The sequence below is a fragment of the Phocoena sinus genome, chromosome 14 (genome assembly GCF_008692025.1).
Source record: "Phocoena sinus isolate mPhoSin1 chromosome 14, mPhoSin1.pri, whole genome shotgun sequence".
Taxonomy (NCBI): Eukaryota; Metazoa; Chordata; class Mammalia; order Artiodactyla; family Phocoenidae; genus Phocoena; species Phocoena sinus.
The window spans coordinates 52,248,633-52,273,746 of NC_045776.1; the positions used below are offsets into that span (position 1 = coordinate 52,248,633).

General features: G+C 34.3%; 1 protein-coding gene across 2 annotated transcripts in view; it reads left to right on the forward strand.

Moving 5' to 3' along the window:
* Nucleotides 1-25,114, forward strand: part of ROCK1 (Rho associated coiled-coil containing protein kinase 1) — a 146,776-nt gene that overhangs the window by 68,990 nt on the left and 52,672 nt on the right. The window contains exons 9-12 of one of the 2 annotated variants that reach the window (XM_032654443.1): nucleotides 5,396-5,487; nucleotides 16,657-16,816; nucleotides 19,711-19,771; nucleotides 23,351-23,439. In XM_032654443.1, the coding sequence (XP_032510334.1) occupies nucleotides 5,396-5,487; nucleotides 16,657-16,816; nucleotides 19,711-19,771; nucleotides 23,351-23,439 (402 nt within the window). The remainder of the gene's footprint in view (nucleotides 1-5,395; nucleotides 5,488-16,656; nucleotides 16,817-19,710; nucleotides 19,772-23,350; nucleotides 23,440-25,114) is intronic. The other variant, XM_032654444.1, reaches the window with a different exon arrangement.

Consider the following 25,114-nt stretch of genomic DNA (forward strand, 5'->3'; position numbering starts at 1 on the left):
AAAATCAATGGCATGTAGTAATTTAACTGGGACATTTTTTTCCTGGTGATAGAAAAATGATGATGCATCTTCCAGTTGATGCCATTTAATAACACTGTATTGTATAATTGAAATTTGTGAAGAGACAACATTTAAATGTTCTTGCCCCCGATCAAAAAAAGAAAAGTAAATATTTGAAGTGATTGATGTGTTAATTAGCTTGTTGCGGGACTCCTTTCATAGTGTGTATGTATGAATATCAAATTGTAACATTGTAAACTAAATATCTTAAAATTTTATTTGCCAGTTATACCTCAGTAAAGCTGGGAAAAAGATTTAATTATATATGCTTTTTGAAATGAAATAGATAGTGCAAAGCTATAAACAAAAGTATGTAGTATTTTCTACCTCCTTCTTTCATTGACATGGTCTTCCAGTTTCAACAAGCATTTTTTATAAATGTAAATGCACATAAGTGTTTTAGAAACAAAAATGGCATATTATGTATATACCCTTGTGGTTTACTTTTAAAATTTAAACAGGAACCAGATGGCTTACTAAGATTACATTTAGGATTTAAGGTTGTATATTGTTAATTTAAATAGTAGAGAGGCTTTAAATTTAAATATGTTTCAATTTTGGATTCACTTTAATTAAAATTAACTTATCCTCCTTCAGTATGTCCCTTACAGCCTGAAACATATAGTTTTTGAAATTTTTACATTTTAATATAAGCACTGTATATAGTATAATATAAAAACTATGCTAGAGGTATAGAAATGACCAAGATACACAGCCACTGTTCTCCACTACCTCATAGTCCTTTGGGGGAAACCGACAGGCAAATGAGGTATTTATTGTACAGAGAGGTAAGTACTCTTAAATATCGTGTGCCATAGAACCATGGAGAGTTTCCCTAAGCCAGTCTGAGAGACTCAGTGAAAGCTTCTTTAAAAGTGTCTCATTACATCTGAAGTAGTTTATCTTATTTTTTTTATGGTATCACAATTTTTATTTTTTTAATTTTTTTAACATTTTTATTGAAGTATAATTGCTTTACAATGGTGTGTTAGTTTCTGCTTTATAACAAAGTGAATCAGCTATACATATACATATATCCCCATATCTCCTCCATCTAGCGTCTCCTCCCATCCTCCCTATCCTACCCCTCTAGGTGGTCACAGAGCACCCAGCTGATCTCCCTATGCTATGCGGCTGCTTCCCACTAGCTATCTGTTTTACATTTGGTAGTGTATATATATCCATGTCACTCTCTCACTTTGTCCCAGCTTACCCTTCCCCCGCCCCGTGTCCTCAAGTCCATTCTCTATGTCTGCGTTTTTATTCCTGTCCTGCCCCTAGGTTCTTCAGAACCATTTTTTTTTTTTTTTTAGATTCCGTATATATGTGTTAGCATATGATATTTGTTTTTCTCTTTCTGACTTAACTTCACTCTGTATGATAGACTCTAGGTCCATCCACCTCACTACAAATAACTCAATTTTGTTTCTTTTTATGGCTGAGTAATATTACATTGTATATATGTGCCACATCTTCTTTATCCATTCATCTGTCAGCGGACAATTAGGTTGCTTCCATGTCCTGTCTATTGTAAATAGAGCTGCAATGAACATTGTGGTACATGACTCTTTTTGAATTATGGTTTTCTCAGAGTATATGCCCCGTAGTGGGATTGTTGGGTCATATGGTAGTTCTATTTTTAGTTTTTTAAGGAACCTCTATACTGTTCTCCATAGTGGCTGTATCAAGTTACATTCCCACCAACAGTGCAAGAGGGTTCCCTTTTCTTCATACATTCTCCAGCATTTATTGTTTGTAGACTTTTTGATGATGGCCATTCTGACTGGTGTGAGGTGATACCTCATTGTAGTTTCGATTTGCATTTCTTTAGTGATTAGTGATGTTGAGCATCCTTTCATGTGTTTGTTGGCAGTCTATACCTTCTTTGGAGAAATGTCTGTTTAGGTCTTCTGCCTATTTTTGGATTGGCTTGATTTTTTTTTTTTTTTTGATATTGAGCTGCATCAGCTGCTTGTATATTTTGGAGATTAATCCTTTGTCAGTGGCTTTGTTTACAAATATTTTCTCCCATTCTGAGGGTTGTCTTTTCATCTTGTTTATGTTTTCTTTTGCTGTGCAAAAGCTTTTAAATTTCGCTAGGTCCCATTTGTTTATTTTTGTTTTTATTTCCATTTCTCTAGGTGGTGGGTCAAAAAGGATCTTGCTGTGATTTATGTCATAGAGTGTTCTGCCTATATTTTCCTCTAAGAGTTTTATAGTGTTTGGCCTTACACTTAGGTCTTTAATCCATTTTGAGTTTATTGTTGTGTATGGTGTTAGGGAGTGTTCTAATTTCATTCTTTTACATGGAGCTGTCCAGTTTTCCCAGCACCACCTATTGAAGAGGCTGTCTTTTCTCCATTGTATACTCTTTCATCCTTTATCAAAAATAAGGTGACCATATGTGCGTGGGGTTATCTCTGGGCTTTCTATCCTGTTCCATTGATCTGTATTTCTCTTTTTGTGCCAGTACCATACTGTCTTGATTACTGTAGCTTTGTAGTTTAGTCTGAAGTCCAGGAGCCTGATTCCTCCAGCTCTGTTTTTCTTTCTCAAGATTGCTTTGGCTGTTTGGGGTCTTTTGTATTTCCATACAAATTGTGAAATTTTTTGTTCTGGTTCTGTGAAAAATGCCATTGGTAGTTTTATAGGGATTGCACTGAATCTGTAGATTGCTTTGGGTAGTATAGTCATTTTTACAATGTTGATTCTTCCAATCCAAGAACATGGTATATCTCTCCATCTGTTTGTATCATCTTTAAATTCTTTCATCAGTGTCTTATAGTTTTCTGCATACAGTTCTTTTGTCTCCTTAGGTAGGTTTATTCCTAGGTATTTTGTTCTTTTTGTTGCAATGGTAAATGGAAATGTTTCCTTAATTTCTCTTTCAGAATTTTCATCATTAGTGTATAGGAATGCATTAATGTGCATTAATTAAAGCATTCTGTGCATTAATTTTGTATCTTGCTACTTTACCAAATTCATTGATTAGTTCTACTAGTTTTCTGGTAGTATCTTTAGGATTCTCTGTGTATAGTATCATGTCATCTGCAAACAGTGACAGTTTTACTTTTTCTTTTCTGATTTAGATTCCTTTTATTTCCTTTCCTTCTCTGATTGCTGTGGCTAGGACTTCCAAAACTATGTTGAATAATAGTGGTGAGAGTGGGCAACCTTGTCTTGTTCCTGATGTAGTGGAAATGGTTTCAGTTTTTCACCATGGAGAATGATGTTGGCTGTGGGTTTGTTATATATGGCCTTTATTATGTTGAGGTAAGTTCCCTCTATGCCTACTTTCTGCAGGGTTTTTATCATAAATGGGTATTGAATTTTGTCAAAAGTTTTTTCTGCATCTAGAGAGATGATCATATGGTTTTTCTCCTTCAGTTTGTAAATAGGTTTATCACATTGACTGGTTTGCGTATATTGAAGAATCCTTGCATTCCTGGGAAAAAACCCACTTGATCATGGTTTATGATCCTTTTAATGTGCTGTTGGATTCTGTTTGCTAGTATTTTGTTGAGGATTTTTACATCTATGTTCATCAGTGATATTGGCCAGTAGTTTTCTTTTTTTTTGACATCCTAGTCTGGTTTTGGTATCAGGGTGATGGTGGCCTCGTAGAATGAGTTTGGGAGTGTTCCTCCCTCTGCTATATTATGGAAGAGTTTGAGAAGGATAGGTGTTAGCTCTTCTCTAAATGTTTGATAGAATTTGCCTGTGAAGCCATCTTGTCCTGGGCTTTTGTTTGTTGGAAGATTTTTAATCACAGTTTCAATTTTCAGTGCTTGTGGTTGGTCTGTTTATATTTTCTATTTCTTCCTGGTTCAGCTTCGGAAGGTTGTGCTAAGAAGGTTTTCTAAGAATTTGTCCATTTCTTCCAGGTTTTCCATTTTATTGGCATATAATAGCTTGTAGTAATTTCTCATGATCCTTTGGATTTCTGCAGTGTCAGTTGTTACTTCTCCTTTTTCATATCTAATTCTATTCATTTGAGTCTTCTCCCTTTTTTTCTTAATGAGTCTGGCTAATGGTTTATCAATTTTGTATATCTTCTCAAAAAACCTGCTTTTAGTTTTATTGATCTTTGCTATCATTTCCTTCATTTCTTTTTCATTTATTTCTGATCTGATCTTTATGATTTCTTTCCTTCTGCTAACTTTGGGGTTTTCTTGTTCTTCTTTTTCTAATTGCTTTAGGTGTAAGGTTAGGTTGTTTATTTGAGGTGTTTTTTGTTTCTTGAGGTAGGATTGTATTGCTGGAAACTTCCCTCTTAGAACTGCTTTTGCTGCATCCCATAGGTTTTGGGTCGTTGTGTTTTCATTGTCATTTGTTTTTAGGTATTTTTTGATTTCCTCTTTGATTAAAGCAGTTTATCTTTCAACTCATGAAAAAAATTGGGATTTTTGTTTATAAGTACTCTACTAAAACAAAAGGTGCCAAGTTCCCCTTTGCAACTCAGCTAACAGCACATTTTAAAATACTTTTTTTCTATGCCTATTGAAGAGGCCAAGGATCAGTAGCTTGTCCCATTAAAACTCTCAATTTTGTTGTAGGGTCAAGAATTAGTTGTCATTGGTTTCTGTTGGTTGGTCAGAAATATGTAGTAGAGAATAAAATGGAAAATTTATATTTAAAACATCTTTTGGAGTTTTTGTTAGCTCCTGGTGTGAAGTTGTTAGTTCAAAACATGTGTTAACTTTACCACTATTAAAAAACCTATGGGGGCTTCCCTGGTGGCGCAGTGGTTGAGAGTCTGCCTGCCAACGCAGGGGACAAGGGTTCGAGCCCTGGTCTGGGAGGATCCCACATGCCGCGGAGCAACTAGGCCCGTGAGCCACAATTAATGAGCCTGCGCATCTGGAGCCTATGCTCCGCAGCAAGAGAGGCCACGATAGTGAGAGGCCCACGCAGCGCGATGAGGAGTGGCCCCCACTTGCCGCAACTAGAGAAAGCCCTCGCACAGAAACGAAGACCCAACACAGCCAAAAAAAAAAAAAAAAAAAAAAAAAAACCTATGAAGAAAATTAATTATGCTAATGAAGCAAGGTGATGATGGATATTTGTTGTCAGTAGAAAAGCCATGGAGTATCAATAAATCTGTATTTTGTGTGTATTTTTTCTTTAGAAAAAATGCTTTAATACTCTCAGTCTTCAACCTATTTTTTATGTAAGCTCAAAATTATGCTGACAGTATAATTTCAAGGTGACATAAAATCGTATCTAACGTTGTGCACAGATTTAGCATTATGCCCACAAATAAATGTGAACAGGTTATAGTATCTATATAATATCTTAAACGATTAATGACTTTTCTCCTTCTCTTTCTATTCAGAGAGGTGAGATTAGGGCGGAATGGTGTAGAAGAAATCAAACGACATCTCTTCTTCAAAAATGATCAGTGGGCTTGGGAAACACTCCGAGACAGTAAGTTATTTTCTCTTGCACATTACAGTACTATTTGAAAGTAGTTGTGGTAAATAGTCTGTTGGAACTGCCTTCCTAACATATGTATATATCTGATGAAAATCCAGAGTATACAAATACTATATAAATATTGTCCTAACCTAGTTAAAGAGAGAATATTTGATAATATTAGGAAAATTATACTGCTCCTTCTCTGATGTCCCATTCAATATATCAAGATGAAGTACTATGTACATGTAATGGAGTTGGGCTCAGCAGGCATAATGTGATATTTGATCTTTGTTGAATTGCTGTCTGTTTAGACTTTAGTATCTCTTTGTAGAGGAAGTCAATAATTAAGAGGTAATATTTCTTGTGAAAAAAAAGTTATTCTCTTGTTCTTACTAAAACCTAAAATATAAGGAGGTTCTATCGCAGTTTAATTTCTGTGAGGATATAAGAAATTATGGTATGCTTGATTCCATCAGACTTGCAGCTTGAAATCCAGAAATAAAAAATTGTAGTGTGCAAAAAGTTAATTTTCAGTCAGTTTAGAATATTCTCTATTTTAAAAAGAGTTAAAATTACGATGATTTGAAGAAAACTTTGCTTAACGTAGCTGAATCAAAGTCATAATGGCACCAAAGGTTCCCACCATCTTTGTGTATTTGGGAGGCCAAGAATTCATCTTTCCCTTGCTGAAGTCTCAGGAATTGTTTCCCTTTTCACTTAGCAGAGAAAGGATAGTGTATACCAGCCCCTAACTTCCTGCTGTAGCAACAGCAATGACCATAATAAAATGAACTCAGCTGTTTTAGAAACAGATACAAATTAGGTATTCCTCTTAAGATCTGCCTATCTAGTTGAGATTGTGTGAGATGATTCCTTCAGGGGAGAAAAATCTTTCTAATTTTGAAGAAATAGATCATGTAGCTTTGCCTATATTAGTGAAGTATCCTTGTTAAATATTTTAAAAGAAACTATTATATGGCCTTCAGGTACAGTACATACATTCTACTAAGCTATAAAATTGACTAAGAAGGGAAAAGGGGAAATAAGAAATTCTGGAAATTAAGAAATTACACTGCTACAGAGAATGTCGCTGAATGACCTGCTATCTGGAGAAGCTACAGGAGCAGGCTCACCGTGGGAGAATTTATTAACAGTTAGGTATACACTGGAAAATAAGAAACTTCCTCTTCCTCATAAGTAAATGTGACATGATTATTGTCTTCACATTTCAAGAGAAACTGTTGCAAGACGGAGATGAGTAGAGTGAGATGATGAATGTTTGCATTGAAAAACTATGTTTTTTTTTTTTTTTTTTTTTTAGTAAAAACTATGTTTTTATTCGAGTTATGCTTTTAGTAAAGTTTCAGAAGGCTGAAAACATACAGATATGATTGTAAATTGAGGAAAATTTAAAAGAGGACTGAAGAAAATACCGAGTATCTTTTCTGTCGCTTCTTTTTTCAGAGTAAAGCAATGCATAAACAACTACAGAATAACCATATGATAAATCATTCTAAAAAAGTAGGGAAGACATATGTGTATTGAAAATTGATATTAATTAGGAGAGGAGGCAACCTAGTCAGCAAACATTATTGAACACCTACTATATATTGAGCAATACTCTATTTCAGACATTAGGAAAACAAACCAGCAAAAGTTCTTTGCCTTGTGGAGCTCATAGTCTAGTGGAACTGTGGCATCCAAATCAGTGGCATTTTTGATATTGTTATACCTCCTTGATATAACTGTTTATGTTTATGGAAAAAGTAAGTAAAATGAATTAAGTCATTGATTTAAGTCAAATGAACTTTAAAGAATTTCTATAAATAGGTAGTTTTATTAGTAGTATTGTTATTTCTGTATCTTTTTAAGATCTATATTGTTATCTATGGTTTTGCTACAGTCTGCTTAGAGTTAACGTACTTAAAATTTCGAGAGCTTTTTCTAATCCTGATAGCTCCTATTTTGTGCTTACTGTAAAAAAAGAAAGAAAAATCAAAGTCTGTAGAACTTATTGTTCTCTTCCCTTTCCCTCTTCCTACCCTTCTTTACTTCCCACCCCTAAAATACCAAGAATACTTTTACTCTGAACTGACCTCTCTGACCTGCCAAGTTTTTAAAAATTATATAAGTTATAATTCTTTTTAATTTTTTTTGCCTCTTCAATTTTCTTTGGCAAAATTTCTTACTGTTTTGCAAATAATAGTTCTTTTGGTAGTTTTACCACTTATATGTCTGCAAGTTATAATGGCAGTCTTCACCATCATCTGTTCCTTGTCTGTGTGGGAGCAGGGTACAAAATAGCTTGATTTTTTGGGGCAGAATTTCCATGAGCTTCCTGATCTTATTTACTCTTAATTTAGAGACACAAAGTATTAAGATTGTAAAATTACTTTTTCCATGCATTTGGGATAGAATTAAAGAAATGACAGGCGATTAAAGATAAAAGAAATGAAAAGACCTAAATAGGTTGCTAGAGATCATACTGCTAGCAAATGACAATGTCAGGACTCAGGTTAAGTCTGTTTGACTCTAGCATCTTTGATCTTGTGAAATACCATGTATCATTTAAAGATTTCCACTATTCAGTATTATACAGACTAGAAACGTAGGGAATTGGCACTTGTTGGTGGTTAAATTTTAGGAAAAACAAAATGATAACAATTATTACATATAAAAACATTATTAATAATACTGTGTTAAATATAATATGTGGTTACTTGTAAAACACTTTGCCATTCATGATCTCACTTCAGCTAAGATATTACCATTACTTAATCCACCTTTAGCTGATGGGTGACACTTAAGATGGTAACAGTGGTAACTGTCAGATCATGTGGTGAGTTTTCAGTTTAGTTAAAAACAAACACAATTAATTATATGCACATATATACTAGTTCGGGTTCTGTGGTTCAACTGAGTCTGGTGTTCTCTCTTAGAACTTTACATTCTCATGAGAGAGATCATCAGTGTAGGCTTCATAGATAAAGAATTTAGGAGCTAGCCAGTTTTAGGGGCTTAGGAGTTTAGACTTCCTCAGCATTATATTGGGTTCTTTTTTAACAAATAAACTTAAAGATTATCTCTTTATTTTCAAGGATATATATCATAAAATTTACCATTTTAAGTGCACGGTTCAGTAGCATTAAGCACCTTCAGATTGCTGTGTAATCACACCACCATCCATCTCCAGAAGTTTTTCATCACCCCAAATTAAATCTCTGTAACACATTGAACCATAAGTCTCCATTCTCCCCTTACCCCAACCCCCCAGTAACCACTATTCTACTTTTTTTCTCTATGAATTTGACTGTTCTGGCCACCTCAAATAAGTAGATTCACACAATCTTTGTCTTTTTGAGATTGACATTTCACTTAGCATGTCTTCAAGGTTCATCCATGTCATAGTATGCATCAGAATTTCATTCCATTTTAAGGCTGAATAATATTCCATGTATGTATATACCACTTTTTTTTTAATCCATTCATCTATTGACTGGTACTCAGAATGCTTGTCCTTTTAGCTATTGTGAGTAATGCTTCTCTGGTCATTGATATACAAATGTCTGTTGGAGTCATTGCTTTCCATTCTTTTGAGTTAATTTTTGTATATAGTGTAAGATAAGAGTCCAATTTCATTCTTTTGCATGTAGTTATCCAGTTTTCCCAGCACCATTTGTTGAAAAGACTGTCCTTTTCTCCTTAAATGGTCTTGGTACCCTTGTCAAAAAACATTTGACCATATAAATACCAGGGTTTATCTCTGAGCTCTCTATTGTATTCCATTGATCTATATATGTCTGTCTTTATGCTACTGTTTTGATTGTGGTAGCTTTGTAGTAGGCTTTGAAATAAGAAAGTGTGACTTTTCTAACTTTGTTCTTCTTTTTCAAGATTGTTTTGTTTACAGGCATACCTCACTTTATTGTGCTTTTACAGATATTGCAGTTATTTGTAAATTTAAGGTTTATGGCAACCCTGTGTGGTCATATGATGGTCAGCATTTTTTAGCAATAAAATTAAGGTCTTAATTTTAAATTAAGATTTTAATATTTTAAAAAACATAATGCTATTGCACACTTAATAGGCTACAGTATAGTGTTAACATTTTTACACACTGGGAAGCCAAAAAATTTGTGTGACTTGCTTTATTGCTCTAATTTCTTTTTTGCTGTGGTCTGGAACTGAACTCACAATATCTCCGATTTATGCCTGTATTTGGGATCCCTTGAGATTCCATATGAACTTTAGAAAGGGTTTTTCCATTCCTACAAAAAAGGACAGTGGAATTTTTGTAACAGTTATGTTGAATGTGTTTCCAATTTGGCTGCCTTTTATTTTATTTTCTTGCCTATTTGCTCTGATTATAACTTCCAGTACATAGTTGAATAGTAGTAGTGAAATTGGGCATCGTTCCTTGTCTTGTTCCTGATCATAGGGGGAAGGCTTTCAGTCTTTCCCCACTGTATATGATGTTGGCTATGGGTTTTTCATTAATGCCCTTTATTATGTTGAGGAAGTTCTCTTCTGTGCCTTGTTGACTGATTGTTTTTATCATGAAAGGGTGTTGGATTTTGTAAAACGCCATTTATGTGTTATTTGAAATGATCATGTGGGGTTTTTTCCTTCGTTCTATTGATGTGATGTATTACACTGATTGACTTTCATGCGGTGAGCCACCCTGGAATATATCCCATTTGATCATAGTTTATAACCCTTTTAATATGCTGCTGCATTCAGTTTGCTAGTATTTTGTTGAAGATTTTTGCATCTGGGGATATTGGTTTGTGTTTTTTTTTTTTTCTTGTGGTGTCTTGGTTGGCTTTGGTGTCAGAGTAATTCTGGCCTCATGGGATGAATTAGGAAATGTTTTATCCTCTTCTGTTTTTTGGAAGATTGTGAGGATTGGCATTAATTCTTCTTTATATGTTTGGTAGAATTCGATTGTGAAATCATCTTGTCTTGGACTTTTTTCTTTGTTGGGACATTTTTTATTACTGATTAAATCTCTTACTGTAGGTTTATTCAAATTTTCTTTTTCAAATAAGTTTTGATAGTTTGTGTGTTTCTAGGAATTTGTCATTTCATCTAGGTTATCTAATATGTTGGTATACAATTGTTCATAGTTTTTAGTTTTATCCTTTTTATTTGTAGAAGGTTGGTAGTTATGTCCCCACTTTCATTTCTGATTTTAGTTATTCCTGTGTCTTCTCTTTTTTTCTTGGTTTAGTAAGATTTGCCAGTTTGATCTTTTTAAAGAACCAATTATTTGTTAATATTCACTATTTATTTTCTATTATATATTTTGCTTACCTGAATTTTAGTCTTTATTATTTCTTTCCTTCCTCTAGCTTTGGGCTTGGTTTGCTTTTCTTTTTCTAGTTTCTTAGGGTGTCAGTCTGGGTTGTTGAATTGACATCTTTCTTTTTTAATAATATAGGCATTTACAACTAAAGTTTTCCCCTAAGTACTGCTTTCACTGAATCCCATGAGTTTTGGTATGTTGTTTTCACTTTCTTTCATCTCAGAGCATTTTCTCTAGTCTCTTTTTTGATTTCTTCTGTGACTCATTGTTTAAGAGAACACTTTAATTTTCCACATACTTGTGAAACTTCTAATTTTCCTTCTATTATTGACTTCTTGTTTCATTCCATTGTGGTTGGAGAAAATACTTTGCAGAATTTCCGTCTCTTTAAATGTATTAAGTTGTCTTTTGAACTAGCATATAGTCTGTCCTGGAGAAGTCCCACGTGCACTTGAGAAAAATGTGTATTCTGCTGTTGGTCTTGGATTGTGCTTAGTATATCTGTTACATCTATTTGGTTTATGGTGTTATTCAAGTCCTCTATTTTCTTATTCATCTTCTGTTTAGATTTTTTGTCCACTATTGAAAGTGGATTATTGAGGACTCTATTAGAACTGTTTCTTTTATGTCATATATGTATATATATATATATTTGGAGCTGTGTTGTTGTATGCATATATGTTTATCATTGTTGTAGCTTCTTGATGAATTGACTGACCCTTTTATCAGTATCATCAGTATGCAATGTCTTCACCTCACACTGGTCAGAATGGCTGTTGTCAAAAAAGTCTACAAATAAATGCTGGAGAGGGTATGGAGAAAAAGGAACCCTCCTACACTGTTGATGGGAATGTAAATTGGTGCAGCCACTATGAAGAACAGTATGGAGGTTCCTTAAAAAACTAAAAACAGAGCTACCATATGATCCCAGCAATCCCACTCCTGGGCATATATCCAGGGAAAACTCTAATTCAAAAAGATACATGCACCTCAGTGTTCATTGTAGCACTATTTACAGTAGCCAAGGCATGGAAGCAACCTAAGTGTCCATCAACAGATGAATGGATAAAGAAGACGTGGTGTATATACAATGGAATATTACTCAGCCATAAAAAAAAGAAACAATGCCTTTTGCAGCAACATGGATAGACCTAGAGATTATCATACTAAGTGAAGTAAGCCAAAGACAAATATATGATATTGCTTATATGTAGAATCTAAAAATTAAAAATGATACAAATGAACATATATACAAAACAGAAATAAATCCACAGACATAGAAAACAAACTTATGGTTATCAAAGGGAAAGATGGGGGAGGGATAAATTAGGAGTTTGCGATTAACATATACACACTACTGTATATAAAATAGATAACCAACAAGGACCTACTATATAGCACAGGGAACTATATACTCAATATTTTGTAATAACCTATAATAGAAAAGAATCTGAAAAAGAATATATATATACACATATATATATATATATATATATATATATAACTGAATCACTTTGCTGTACACCTGAAACTAATACAACATTGTAAGTCAACTATACTTCAGTAAAATATATGTATACAGTGTCTTTATTTTAACCATTTTTGACTTAAAGTCTGTTTTGTCTGGTGTTAGTATAGCTACCTCAGCTCGTTTATCTGTAGAATATCTTTTTCCATCCTTTTCTTTTAACCTGTTTATGTCTGTGGATCTAAAGTGAGTCTCTGTACAGCACATATAATTGGATCAATTTTTAATCCATTTTTCCAATCTCTACCGTTTAATGAGTGAGCTTATTTAATTCATTTAAATGTAAAGTGAATACAGAAAGACTTCTGTCATTGTCCTATTTGTTTTCTGTGTCTTATTTTTTCTTTTTGTTCCTCAATTCTTATATTATTGCCTTCTTTTGTTTAATAGATTACCTTTTCTAGTTGACTGTTTTGATTCCCCTTTCATTTCTTTTTTTGCATATTATTTAGTCATTTTCTTATAGTGATTACTCTGGCCATTGCATTTAACACCCTAACTTGATACAATCTAGGTTGAACTGATACAGTTTACTGTCAGTAGCAATAAAAACTGCTCCTATGCAAATCCATTCCCTCCCTTTAGTGTTATTGTCACAAATTACATCTTTATATATTGTGTGCTTATTAACATAGATTTATAATTGTTTTGTGCATTTGTCTTTTAAATCGTATGTGGGGAGGAGTAGAGTTACAAAACAAAATTACAATAAAGTTGGGTTTTACATTTACCTATGTAGTTATCTTTACCAGTGTTCTTTATTTCTTCATAAGGCTTCAAGATAGTGTCTAGTATCCTTTCATTTCAACCTGGAAGACTCCCTTTAAAAACATTTCTTATAGGACAGGTTTCCTAGTAGCAAACTCTCAGCTTTTCTTTACTTGGGGATCTCTTAATTTCTTCTTCATTTTTGAAGAATAATTTTGCCAGTTATAGAATTCTTAGTTGAGAGTTGTTTTCTTTCAGCACTTTATTACTATCATTTTTTTGGCTGAGTTGCACATTGTGCAGGATCCTAGTTCCCCAACCAGGGATTGAACCCATTCCCCCTTCAATGGAAGCATGAAACCTTAACCACTGGACTGCCAGGGAATTCCCTCAGCACTTTAAATGTCATTCCACTACATTCTGGCCTTAAAGGTTTCTGCTTAGAAATTGGCTGTTAATCTTATTGAGGATCCATTGTATGTGAAGAGTTGCTTCTCTGTTGTTGCTTTCAATATTCTCTCTGTCTTTGTCTTTTGAAAGTTTATTATAATGTGTCCTGGTGTGCATCTGAGTTCTTACTTGGAGTTCATTGAGCTTCTTGGATGTATAGATATATATATTCCATTAAATTTGGTCATTTTCAGCAATTCTTTCTTTAAATATTCTTTCTGCCCCTTTCTATCCTTTCCTGGGACTCCTGTAATGTATATGTTGGTCTACTTTATGGTGTCCCAGAAGCCCCTTAGGTTCCATTCACTTCTTCTTTCTGTTCCTCATACTTGATAATTTCAGTTGTCCTATCTTTGAGTTCGCCGGTTCTTCAGCCTGCTCAAATCTGGTGTTGAACCTCTCTAGCGCATTTTTAGTTTCAGCTTTTGTACGTTTCAGTGCCAGAATTTACATTTGGTTCTTTTTTCTGTCTTTTTATTAATATATTCTATTTGTTAAGGTATCATACTCCTGGTTTCCTTTAGTTCTTTGTCCTTGGTTTCCTTTAGCTGTTTGAGCACGTTTAAGACATTTAAAGTCTTTGTTTTGTAAAACCAATGTCTGGGTTTCCCCAGTGAGGTTTTCTGTTGTTTTCTTTATTCCCTGTAAGTGGGCCATACTTTTCCTGTTTTGTTTTTTTTTTACATGCTTTGTAATTTTTTGTTGTGAACTGGACATATTGAACACTAATGTTGTAACTCTGGAAATCAGAATTCCCTCCTTGTAGAATTTGCAAGCAACAGCTTATTGTGGGCTCCAGTCATCCGTTTGTTTAGTGACTTTTTGGAACTATTCTTATGAAGTCTGTATTCCTTGTGTGTGTTCATTTAAGTCCCCTTTCCATTATCTCAGCAGTCAGCCAGTGACAAACATCTCCTTAAATGCCACAATTTAGCACCCTATTTCTTCATTGAACGTTTCCTTGCTTGTTTTAAGTTTTTTCTTAGATTTCAGAGTTCCAAAAATGTTGTTCCTGATAGTTTTGTAAGCTTAATGGTTAGTTACTTCAATGGAAGGGCAGCTTCTTAGAGCTCCCTCTTCTGCCATTTTTGGTGACATCAGTTGGATTCTTTTTTATGGAACATGATTCCTATATTACCAGTTATTTATTGAAAGGTAAATTTTTAATAAATGGAACACTGTATATATTGATGGTAATTCAGTAAAGCTAAATTTATCCTTCTTTATTTATTAGTTCTGGCATGATTATATGGTATTATGTAAAGCCTAAACATCTTAATTTAGAAGCAGAAATAATTACTTTTATAATTCTCCCGGGATTTCCCATACTTGCATCCCATACTTGTCTCATTTTAAAACTACTCTGAGATGGTATGTCATCTATAAAAAGACTAGGTCCATCTGAAACAGCAAGAGAAAATGCACCAAAACTTGCTCTGCTTCCTTTTAAAATCTATCTTCTATGATCATTTTAAAGCAGGATTTCTCAGCCTCAACACTAGACCAGAGAAATCTTTCTCGTATCTGTTGTCCTGAACATTGTAGGATGTTTAGCAGTATCCCTGGTCTCTACCCACCAGATGTCAGTAGCATCCCTCCTACAGTTATGACAACAAAAGAATGTACCCAGACATTTCTGACATATTCAGACATTGCTGAATATCCCCGAGGGGCCAAAACTGTCCCTGATTGAGAACCACTGTTTTAAGGTAAAATTTGTGCCAAGACCATGTACTTCACAAGGAGCGACAACCCTTTTTTCCCCTCATTTTACAAATTAGTCAATTAAGATCAGGAAGCTAGAATCATCTAGTTGGGCAGTTCTCTTGGCCATTAAGGAAAGAAGATGGTGGAAAAACTCTTTTCTCATTCGCTGTTAGTACTACAGCTTCTTTTGGTTAAATGTGTTGTTTCATTCCCAAATTTATCTGATAGTTCACTGTATATGAGATGCACAACAATAGTTATTTCTTGCCTGGAATACCCAGACAATTCAATAGAACCGTGATTCCTTTATATAAGAAATTAAGATTGTAAAATCAGGTCAGTTAGTTTTTGTTTGTTTACTCTTCTTTATCTTTTTCTCTAAAGGAACATGAGATGATTGTATCAAAAATAATTATTGAATATTTTGATGATAAAATTTCAGTGATGTTTTATTATACTCCTGTATCTTTAAAAAACTTTTTTCCTGAAATTTATTTTTAGGTGTACTTTCTATAGCATATTTAAGCTCCAAAAGAAGATATTAGTAGTTCTAGTTTCATATGGTATTTTCTTCTGTGTCATGAAGATTTGCATTGCCACATACAGTTTTATGTTATTAAGTATGTGTGGGTCTTGCTCCCAATCAAGTTTAAAACTCTTGAAGATTCTGTGTTAAGGTTTTATATCCCTGCTCTCTTTTCCCAATAGCCATTTCATAAATAGTTCACTCAGTTGTCCCTTAATCACTTAATTTAGGGAAGGCAACTAGTCTGAAAATATAATTCAAAATACTTTGCTCTAATTCAGTATTTTATAATAACCTATAATGGAAAGGAATCTGAAAAAAACAAAAATACACGTCTATATACATATATATACACATACATATAACCGAATCACTTAGCTATACACCTGAAACTAACACAGTATTGTAAATCAACTTCAATTAAAAACAATACTTTGCTCTTACAGAGATATTGAGTCGGGGGGAGGGGAATACTGATCATCTAGATTTTAGATGAGTAAAAATATTTCAGTAACAAATTATTATACCCAGGACCACTAAGATAACTTTGATTTCTAGTTTGCTGTAGAACAGATTAATGGGCAAAATACTGCATTTAAAACTAATCAACTTTGAGTGCGATTTGTCATGCTGTAGTTTCTGAAAAGTCTTTTCTGTAGTCCTAACTGCTTTTGCACATCTTATACTACAATGTATTTTAAAACCTTAATAATACTTGACTTGTAATATTCAAATTAAACTGGCGGTATAGATGATAATTATAGGTGACTTTGAAGATAATTGGTTCACGAATTACATAATTAATGATCAATACCTGTTGATTAATAATCCTAATAAAGCTTACTGGAATAGGGTTCAACCCATTTGGAATTTGTGGTTCACAAGTTATTTGTATGTAGGAAGTCATTAGTAGTTGGTACAGAATCATTGCTTCAATTTTGTTTCTGTTTTTAGCTGTAGCGCCAGTTGTACCTGATTTAAGTAGTGACATTGACACAAGTAACTTTGATGACTTGGAAGAAGATAAAGGAGATGAAGAAACATTCCCTATACCTAAAGCTTTTGTTGGCAATCAACTACCCTTTGTAGGATTTACGTATTATAGCAATCATAGGTAAGTATGCTACACATTGATATTTGGGGTAGGTACTGACTTTGTTGTAGTCATGTTATTTTCTTAGGGATATCTAAAAATCACTTTAAGAACATTTAAAGTAGATTTGTGCTTCCCTGGTGGTGCAGTGGTTGAGAGTCCGCCTGCCGATGCAGGGGACATGGGTTCGTGCTCCAGTCCGGGAAGATCCCACATGCCACGGAGCGGCTGGGCCCGTGAACCATGGCCGCTGAGCCTGTGCGTCCAGAGCCTGTGCTCCACAACGGGAGAGGCCACAACAGTGAGAGGCCCGCGTACTGCAAAAAATAATAATAATAATAATAAAGTAGATTTAATGATATATAAAGAAATATATTAATATGCCACTTTTCAACAGTGCATTAGATTTCTAATTTCATATTTAATATCTTTCAGACTCATCCATGCTCAGGATATTGTTTTTCAGAAATTCTTTGCTGAATGATACCCTATATATCTTCAAGTTACAACAATTAATAGGTCAAGAGATTCTCTTAATACTGATATTTTGGTTAATCGTGTTATCCGAAGAGTTCTGGTTTTATAATACATTTTGGAACAACATACAGTTTTCTAGCATTATCATCACTATATTGATGTTATGAAAGGCCTATAATTTTCAGTTCTTCAAAAATTAAGTGATTCCTCCCTAAAACTACTAAATGAATTATGTTTTACATCATGTAAGGCCTTGTGACCTTGGGCAAATAACTTTCATCTTTTTTATGCCTCCATTTCCTCAAAAATAGGGATGACGGGGATAATAATAACAATATGTGTCTCAGGGTTGTTATAAGGGTTAAGTAAGTCAAAACACAGTAAAACACTTAGAACAATGCTTTGCATGGAGTAAGCACTCAGTGTTAGTTACTTTTATCATTAGTATGAATTAATATTAGTTTCAGTCTTTTCTAATGGACTTCAGATCCAAGTTAAACATTTAACATTATTTTCATTCATTCATTCAACAGACATGTTTGACAACCTACTCTTTGTCAGGTATATACTAAGCACCAAGGTGCAGGGAGAAGGATTAATAAGATATAATTATCTTCTTTTGAGATGCTCATATCCTAGTGAGGAAATGGATAAGTTGTACAATGTAGGTTGGCAAGTACTACACGACAGAACTCTAAACAAAATACCATACCAATATATAAAAGTGAACTATATGCACCATTAACTGGGTGTGTTAAATCTACTTGATAAATTTGTTTTAAAATATGTATCTCTAATCAAATTATACTCCATTAGAATGGTATTAGATATTTGAATTGCTTGCAGTAATGATTAAATTTGAGGTTATTATAGCTAACCTTTTAAAGTGAAGCATCTTGTTATTTTAGTCATAACTTTTTATGAGGGTAATTCAGTTCAAGCTTAGAAAACAGGAATTCTCTGAATATGTTACTAACTTTGCAGAAGGCTAAACATAAACTTTACTTATATAGCATATTATATTTAGAAGATAAATTAGAGATCAAGTAGTCTGATCTATCTAATTCAGATTCTACTGGTGTTGCTGTATGCTTTTATTTATATCACATAATGCAGAATCTCATACTGAATTTCTGAGGCACTTTATAGTCAATGGAATTAAATTGCACTATAGGAGTTGTCATTTGTTATATGGGACCTTTTCTCTACAAACCTGCTACATAGCCCTTGTTATTGTCTCCTGAATATTTGATTCTGTGGTTGATCTGAATAATTTTCCAAGAGAAACATGGGAAATGACATATTTTCCTGCTGTTTCTTTTAGAGCACTGCTATATATATGTTTCATGGTACTTAAAGGACACTTGATTATCTTCTGTTTTTCACTATGAATTAATAATTTCTAGTGTGTTAACAACTGCCCCATAACAGCTGTTAAGTATACTGTAGCTATTTGATCTCTTTTTGAGGGAGCTCTACTGATTAACCAAGGTGGTAACTGTAGTGGTGATGTAGATGTAGTAATAGTGGTAATCGTAGGATGGTAAAGGAAGTAGCAGAAGTATCTTACCTTTACCTAACATTTGATTGTGTAGAAAAATTTTTTATATGATCTGTTTATATCTGTTTGGTAATCTGATAAGATGTCTAAAGAAGACCTCTAAAGATCACTAATACCTTGTATTTGTATGTAATTCTAACTTTATATTGAATTTAACAAACTCTGCAAGGCTTAGAGTCACAGAAGATTAGCAGGACATCTTCAGAACTTTGGTTCTGTTATTTCAACCACTTACACAAAAACTCTTAACTTTTTTGCCCAGAAAAGCAATATCATTCTTTGTGGCCATGCCACGCAGCTTACGGGACCTTAGTTCCTTGACCAGGGATTGAACCTGGGCCACGGCAGTGAAAGCGCTGAATCCTAACCACTGGACTGCCAGGGAACTCCCCGGCAATATCATTCTTGACTGAAGGATAATTGGGGGCAGTGGGGAGGAATTGTGCAGATGTCTGTAGAAGTCAACAATTCTTTATTCCTGATTCTAAATCCAAAAGCTCTAAAAACTAAAAGTTTTTCAGTGATTTGTTTGGTGGCAAAACCTGCCATAACCTGCTCTCATGGCCAAAAACCTAATCTGAACTAAGTTGAGACTATTTTATGGTTTTTATTTATTCTCTTTGGTAGAATATTCATATATTTTGCTGCAGGAATATTAAGGTATATGATTACAGAGTGCTGCTTCAGACCTAACTGGGGGTTTTATTTAATATATGTATCATTTCTGTGTTATGTTTCTAAAATAAAGAATTAAGAACCTGCACTCAATTTTTAAAAGCAGAGCAAGTACAAAAGATAGGCATATAGTATTTGTTACTGGTTGTTACTAGATATTAAAGAGTTTTTTGTTTTCTTTTAAAAACTATTTTCTTCCTAGATACTTATCTTCAGCAAATCCTAATGAAAACAGAACTAGCTCTAATGTGGATAAAAGCTTGGTAGGTATTTTCTTATTGTTATTATTTTAAAAGTTGTTTTGTGGATAATGTATTTTGTATGCATGATACTAAGTAAATATGCATTGCTTCAGAAAATGTAGTTAGTGATTTAAAATTTTTATAGCACTTTTTATCTACTGTTTCCTCTCCTGTTTGATTTCTTACCTGAATATCAAATGGGATATTATATGTGGAGGCAGTTAGTAAACTATACATTGCTACACAGATTGACAGTGGTGGTCTTTTTAGTCTTTGGAATTAGGAATTTATGATAAATCAGTGTATCAGTAAGAGTCTTGACAGGGAAACAGATGGCACATTCAAAAGATTTAAATGAGAGCTTTTGTTGTGTGTATGTGCTAAAATTTACATAACGCAAAATTTACCATTTTACCATTTTTATGTGTACGGTTCAGTGACATTAAGCACCCTCACGTTGTTGTGCAGTCATCACCACCATCATCTCCAGAACTTTTTCTTCATCCCAGACTAAAATTTTGTGCCCATTAAAGTCTGCATTCCACTCTCCCTTCAACCCCTATTAACTATTATCCTTACTTTCTGTCTCTGTGAATTTGACTATTCTAGGTACCTCATGTAAGTGAAATCATACAGTATTTGACTTTTTGTGATTGGCTTATTTTTCTTAATGTCCTTAAGGCTCAGGCATGTTGTAGCATGTATCAGAATTTCATTCCTTTTTAAGGCTTAATATATTCTGTTATATGCATATACCACATTTTGTTTATTTATTAAACGAAGAGAGTTTAATGAAGGGACTATTAATGGTGCTGTGCATAGGATCAAGGGGAGCAATAAATAAAGAGAGCTAAAGCAGCCATTGATTGACAGCAGTGGGAAGCCATTTCCCTTAGTCTGAAGGGACAAGGATAGACAAATCTTGAGACCACATCTCAGAGAGAATGCATAGAATCATGAAAGAGGAGCATAGAACATAGAGCACTGCCAGAGCCATGGTAAGGCAAGAAGAGTGTGGGGAGAACGGATATTTCATTTCTCCCAACTGATTTTCGGCTGGTGTCTCCTGAATGCTGAAACGAAGCTTAAAATCATAGGACAGCAGAGCCCAGTCAATGCACTCTGTAAATTTGAAGGCAGAGAAGGTCAGAGGATGGGTCTTCAAGGCTGGAAGGGAGAGGTGGCAAATGGAGAATAACTAGTACAGTGAGCATCTTCTAATTTGACCACTGAAAAGTGAATTCCTGTAAGAAGTGAATATTAGAGACATGAGTTCTTTTTATTGTTAGAACAGCTCATGTTCATGAGACAGAGGATTAAAATATTTTTTAATTGCTTACATTGAGAAGGTCCTTTTGGGTTAACCAGGACTTTTCTTAAATATACCAGAAATAATTATCTGGCCATCCTCAGAGCATTCTTTGAGCTCTTTGTGTGCTATAGCCTCCATATTTGTAACTGAGATGAGGTGTAGGCAGCAATCATTTTTAAAAGCTAACAGAATTCTTCTTTCTCCTTCATATATTTACTCTTAAATGTGAGAGAACATATGGTGGGAAGGAAAAGTGAGAAAAAGGGGAATGAACTATGCGAGTACTGGTTAGCTGTTATGGCCATTTTTCTCTTTTAAATTCTCATCCCATTAGAGCTATTTGCCAAATTATATAGCTAATAGGGGCTCAAAAATCTTCAAAATTAAAGCACATTTGACCTGGAGATGGTGACAATAAGGAGCTGCTGTAACCCCACTCTGACTGTATTACTTACCTGTAAGTTTAGAGCTACATTAGGACTTAAAAAATAATTCAGTGGAATCCTGTTTTCTTTGGGCTGATCTTGTTCAATGGTGACTGCCATAAGTTTCTATCAGTGGCTTTTATCTTTTGCTCTGGTTAAGATCACAGGGGAAGAAGAAAACGCTTGTGTGCCTACTCTTTCTGTTAACCTAGAACTAAGTACAAAAATCAACTAATTTAATTTTCAACTCTTCCCTGAAAGCCTTCTAGCAGAGATGCTAGTGAACAACTTTGCAGTTGCCAAATATGATGAATATTTTTCATTCCGTATCTTATTTTTCTTTTTGCTGCATTTGACACTGACCAGTCCTTCCTCCTTGGAACTTGAAGAACGTTCATGTTCTCATTATTTCCTTCTTTTTCTACCTCTGGATTTTATTTTCAGTCCTCTTTGCAGGATCTCCTCCCTTTCTCTCTCCCCCCAACCCCATAATTATTAAATGTTTCTCAAGATAGTTCTGATCTTGGCTCTCTGCTCATTTTCTGTAGTTAATCTCATGTGTGTCTAGCTTGCTCCTCTGGACAACATACCCGAATCTTTTCTCCCTCTCTGATTGGACTTCTCTTCCTGCACATCTTTCAGACACTTCAACCTAGGCCAAAGCCTAACTCACACTTCTCCTCTCTCCATCCCCTCACCAGCAGTTCTTTTTGTGTCACCCATCTTTTGCTACTCTGTTCTTACTTCTGATCAGTTGCTGGGTTATAAATTCTGCCTTTTGACTGACACAGTTATCCATTTCCTCTTCATTTCTACAGCTTCTGCCTTATATCACACCTGTATACTCTTTTTGCCTGAACTGTCTATTAATTGGTTGTTTAGCCTAGAATTTCTCTGCTCTCTAACCTATTCACCTTATTACCGAAGTGATGTTTCTAAAATGCCAATACTCTGTCATTTCCCCTTTTAAAGTGTTTATAGGTTAAAGTGCCCAACTCCTTTTCTGCATACAAGGATGATAGTCCCACTTGCCCTTTCAGATTTTATGTGATTTGTTCTCCCTGTTATGTTCTTTGCTCTGCCTAGAGTTGATTTCTTCCCATTTTCCAATCATATTTTCTTTCTCTCTACTTTTGGACTCATTCATTTTAGCTAAAATGCATTCCTTCTTTCACTTCCTCTGCTTGGTAAATACCTCTTATAGGTCTCATTTCAGACATTCCATCTTCAAGGTAGAATTAGATGTGACCTCTTCTCTTCTTCAGTACACCTTATATATAATTTTATTAGTACCTACCACATTATATTATAATATTTTGTGTATATGTCTGGGTTATTGTAGGTTCTTTTCACCCTCCTATTCCCCTGTGCCCCACTATCGAACTATTAGCTTTATGAGAACGGGGACCAAATCTTTTAATTTTTGTGTTACTAATGCCTACCACAGCACCTGACATATTAGTAGGTGTTGGAAAAAAAATGCTTGTTAAATTAATAATAAAGGGCTTCCCTGGTGGCACAGTAGTTGAGAGTCCGCCTGCCGATGCAGGGGACATGGGTTCGTGCCCCCGTCCGGGAAGATCCCACATGCCGCGGAGCGGCTGGACCCGTGAGCCATGGCCGCTGAGCCTGCGCGTCCGGAGGCTGTGCTCCGCAACGGGAGAGGCCACAACAGTGAGAGGCCCACGTACCGCAAAAAAAAAAAAAAATTAATAATAAAAATTTCAGATAGAAAGGAAAAAGGTAAGATTGGATCAGATAATTCCCTTGTAAACAGGTATAAAATGGTAATATAAACTTGCTATTTTAAAATTCTCTATGAATATTCTTACTAGAATAAGTTTTTGTTGTTTTTAATTAAAGCAGGAAAATTTGCAAAAAACAATTTATAAGCTGGAAGAACAGTTGCATAATGAAATGCAATTAAAAGATGAAATGGAGCAGAAGTGCAGGTGAGAATATACTTTATGTTTTTCACATTAAAAGTTGTATAGCAAATGCTGATTTTAAAACTTGTACTCTATAAACCCTTGAAAGTAGATGGAAGTAAGGCAGAGATGTAAAGATTGCTATTGATATACATTCAGTGAAGAATATTCACTTAATGCCAGTTTATTGATTTTGTCTCACATTTTAATTAGCTGACAGAAAGGGAAAATTAGTTTACATTAAATAAGATGCGTTCTAAAGTGTAGCTGTTTTGAAGATTAAAATTCACTAAATTTTTGGTGCAGACACTCTTTTAATTTCCACTATGATTCGCTATAGCAGTATTTTTTTCCTATGAGTCTAAATTTAATAAGAGCATATATATTTATGAAAATATAAAATGATCAAGATAATTTAAAATAACCTAGCATAATGCTTAGTTACTTATTAATTACAAACAATAACACTTTATTATATTGTTAGTAGATAGTATTGAATAAATGAAAAACAGATTAAGTATTCAAAAAAATGGAATTGAGAAAATTGGCAATTTTGTGAGTGGGGGAGAGGAAACAAGTAAATTGCTCACTACCTACAGTTCCTTATAGATTAAATAGTTAAGCATCTAATATAAGCTTTTTTTAGAAAAGCACTTTAAGGAAATAATTAACTGAGCCCAGTATTTGGAAGGAATTTCTAGGTATAAAACATGGAAATAAGGAGAGGAAATGGATAGATATTATTACATAAATGTTGAGCAGTTTCTATTAAAATTAAAAGGCAAATGACAAATTAGTGGTAGTGGTGGTGGTAGGGATCAATTTAAGGAGGAAATAAGAGTGGCCAAAGTGGCCAATAATCATACGAAAATGGGTGTGTGTGTGGTGGTGGGATGGCCTGATATGAAACTGGGAAGGTCGACAGAGTCTAGATCTTAAAACACTCTGTCTTTGAAAAGCTAAGAAATTTGGGATTTATCCTAAGGGTGATGAAAAAACATTAAAAGTTATTAAACTTAAAAGTAAAACAAAAGATCAAATTTGCTTTTAAAAAAGAACTCCCTGGTTAATTACACAGCATTTGACATTTATTCACCTAAATGAGAATGAGAGAGGAAGATGAGTCAAGGAGGATTCCCAGGGGGACTGCTTTACTTGGGACAGGAGAAGAGAAGCAGATTGGTATTGTGGGAGGGGTCGCTGGGCAGAGGGAATTCATTTAGCTTTGGACATGCTGAATGAGCTATTTGGTAAGACATCCATGTGAAACATTGCATGTACAGATTTGAAGCTCAGAAATAGGTTTAGAGCCCCAAAAATGAATTGTGATGGAGATAATAATACACTTTCAGTTTATCTCAGATTTTTGCCCAAGTTGCCAAGTGGTGCATTTACTGCTTTATATATGCCACCTTTCCCTTCATTTACTTACTCTTATATTAAAGGTTAAATGGTTAATCTTTGTGTAGTAGCAAGTATTGCATGAGGGAATTCAGGGATCCTTAATCTAGAATCCATAGACCTCTCCTAAAGCATCCATGGATGGAATTCAAGGTCCTTAAACTTGGGTGACAGAAGTGAATCTTTTCTGTAACCTTTAGCTGAAATTCAGCATTTTCTTTAATTATGAACACAGTGAATAATCCACAGTTATTAGCAGTAGCTGTGAATTTTTTATTACCAATAGAAATCACAAATA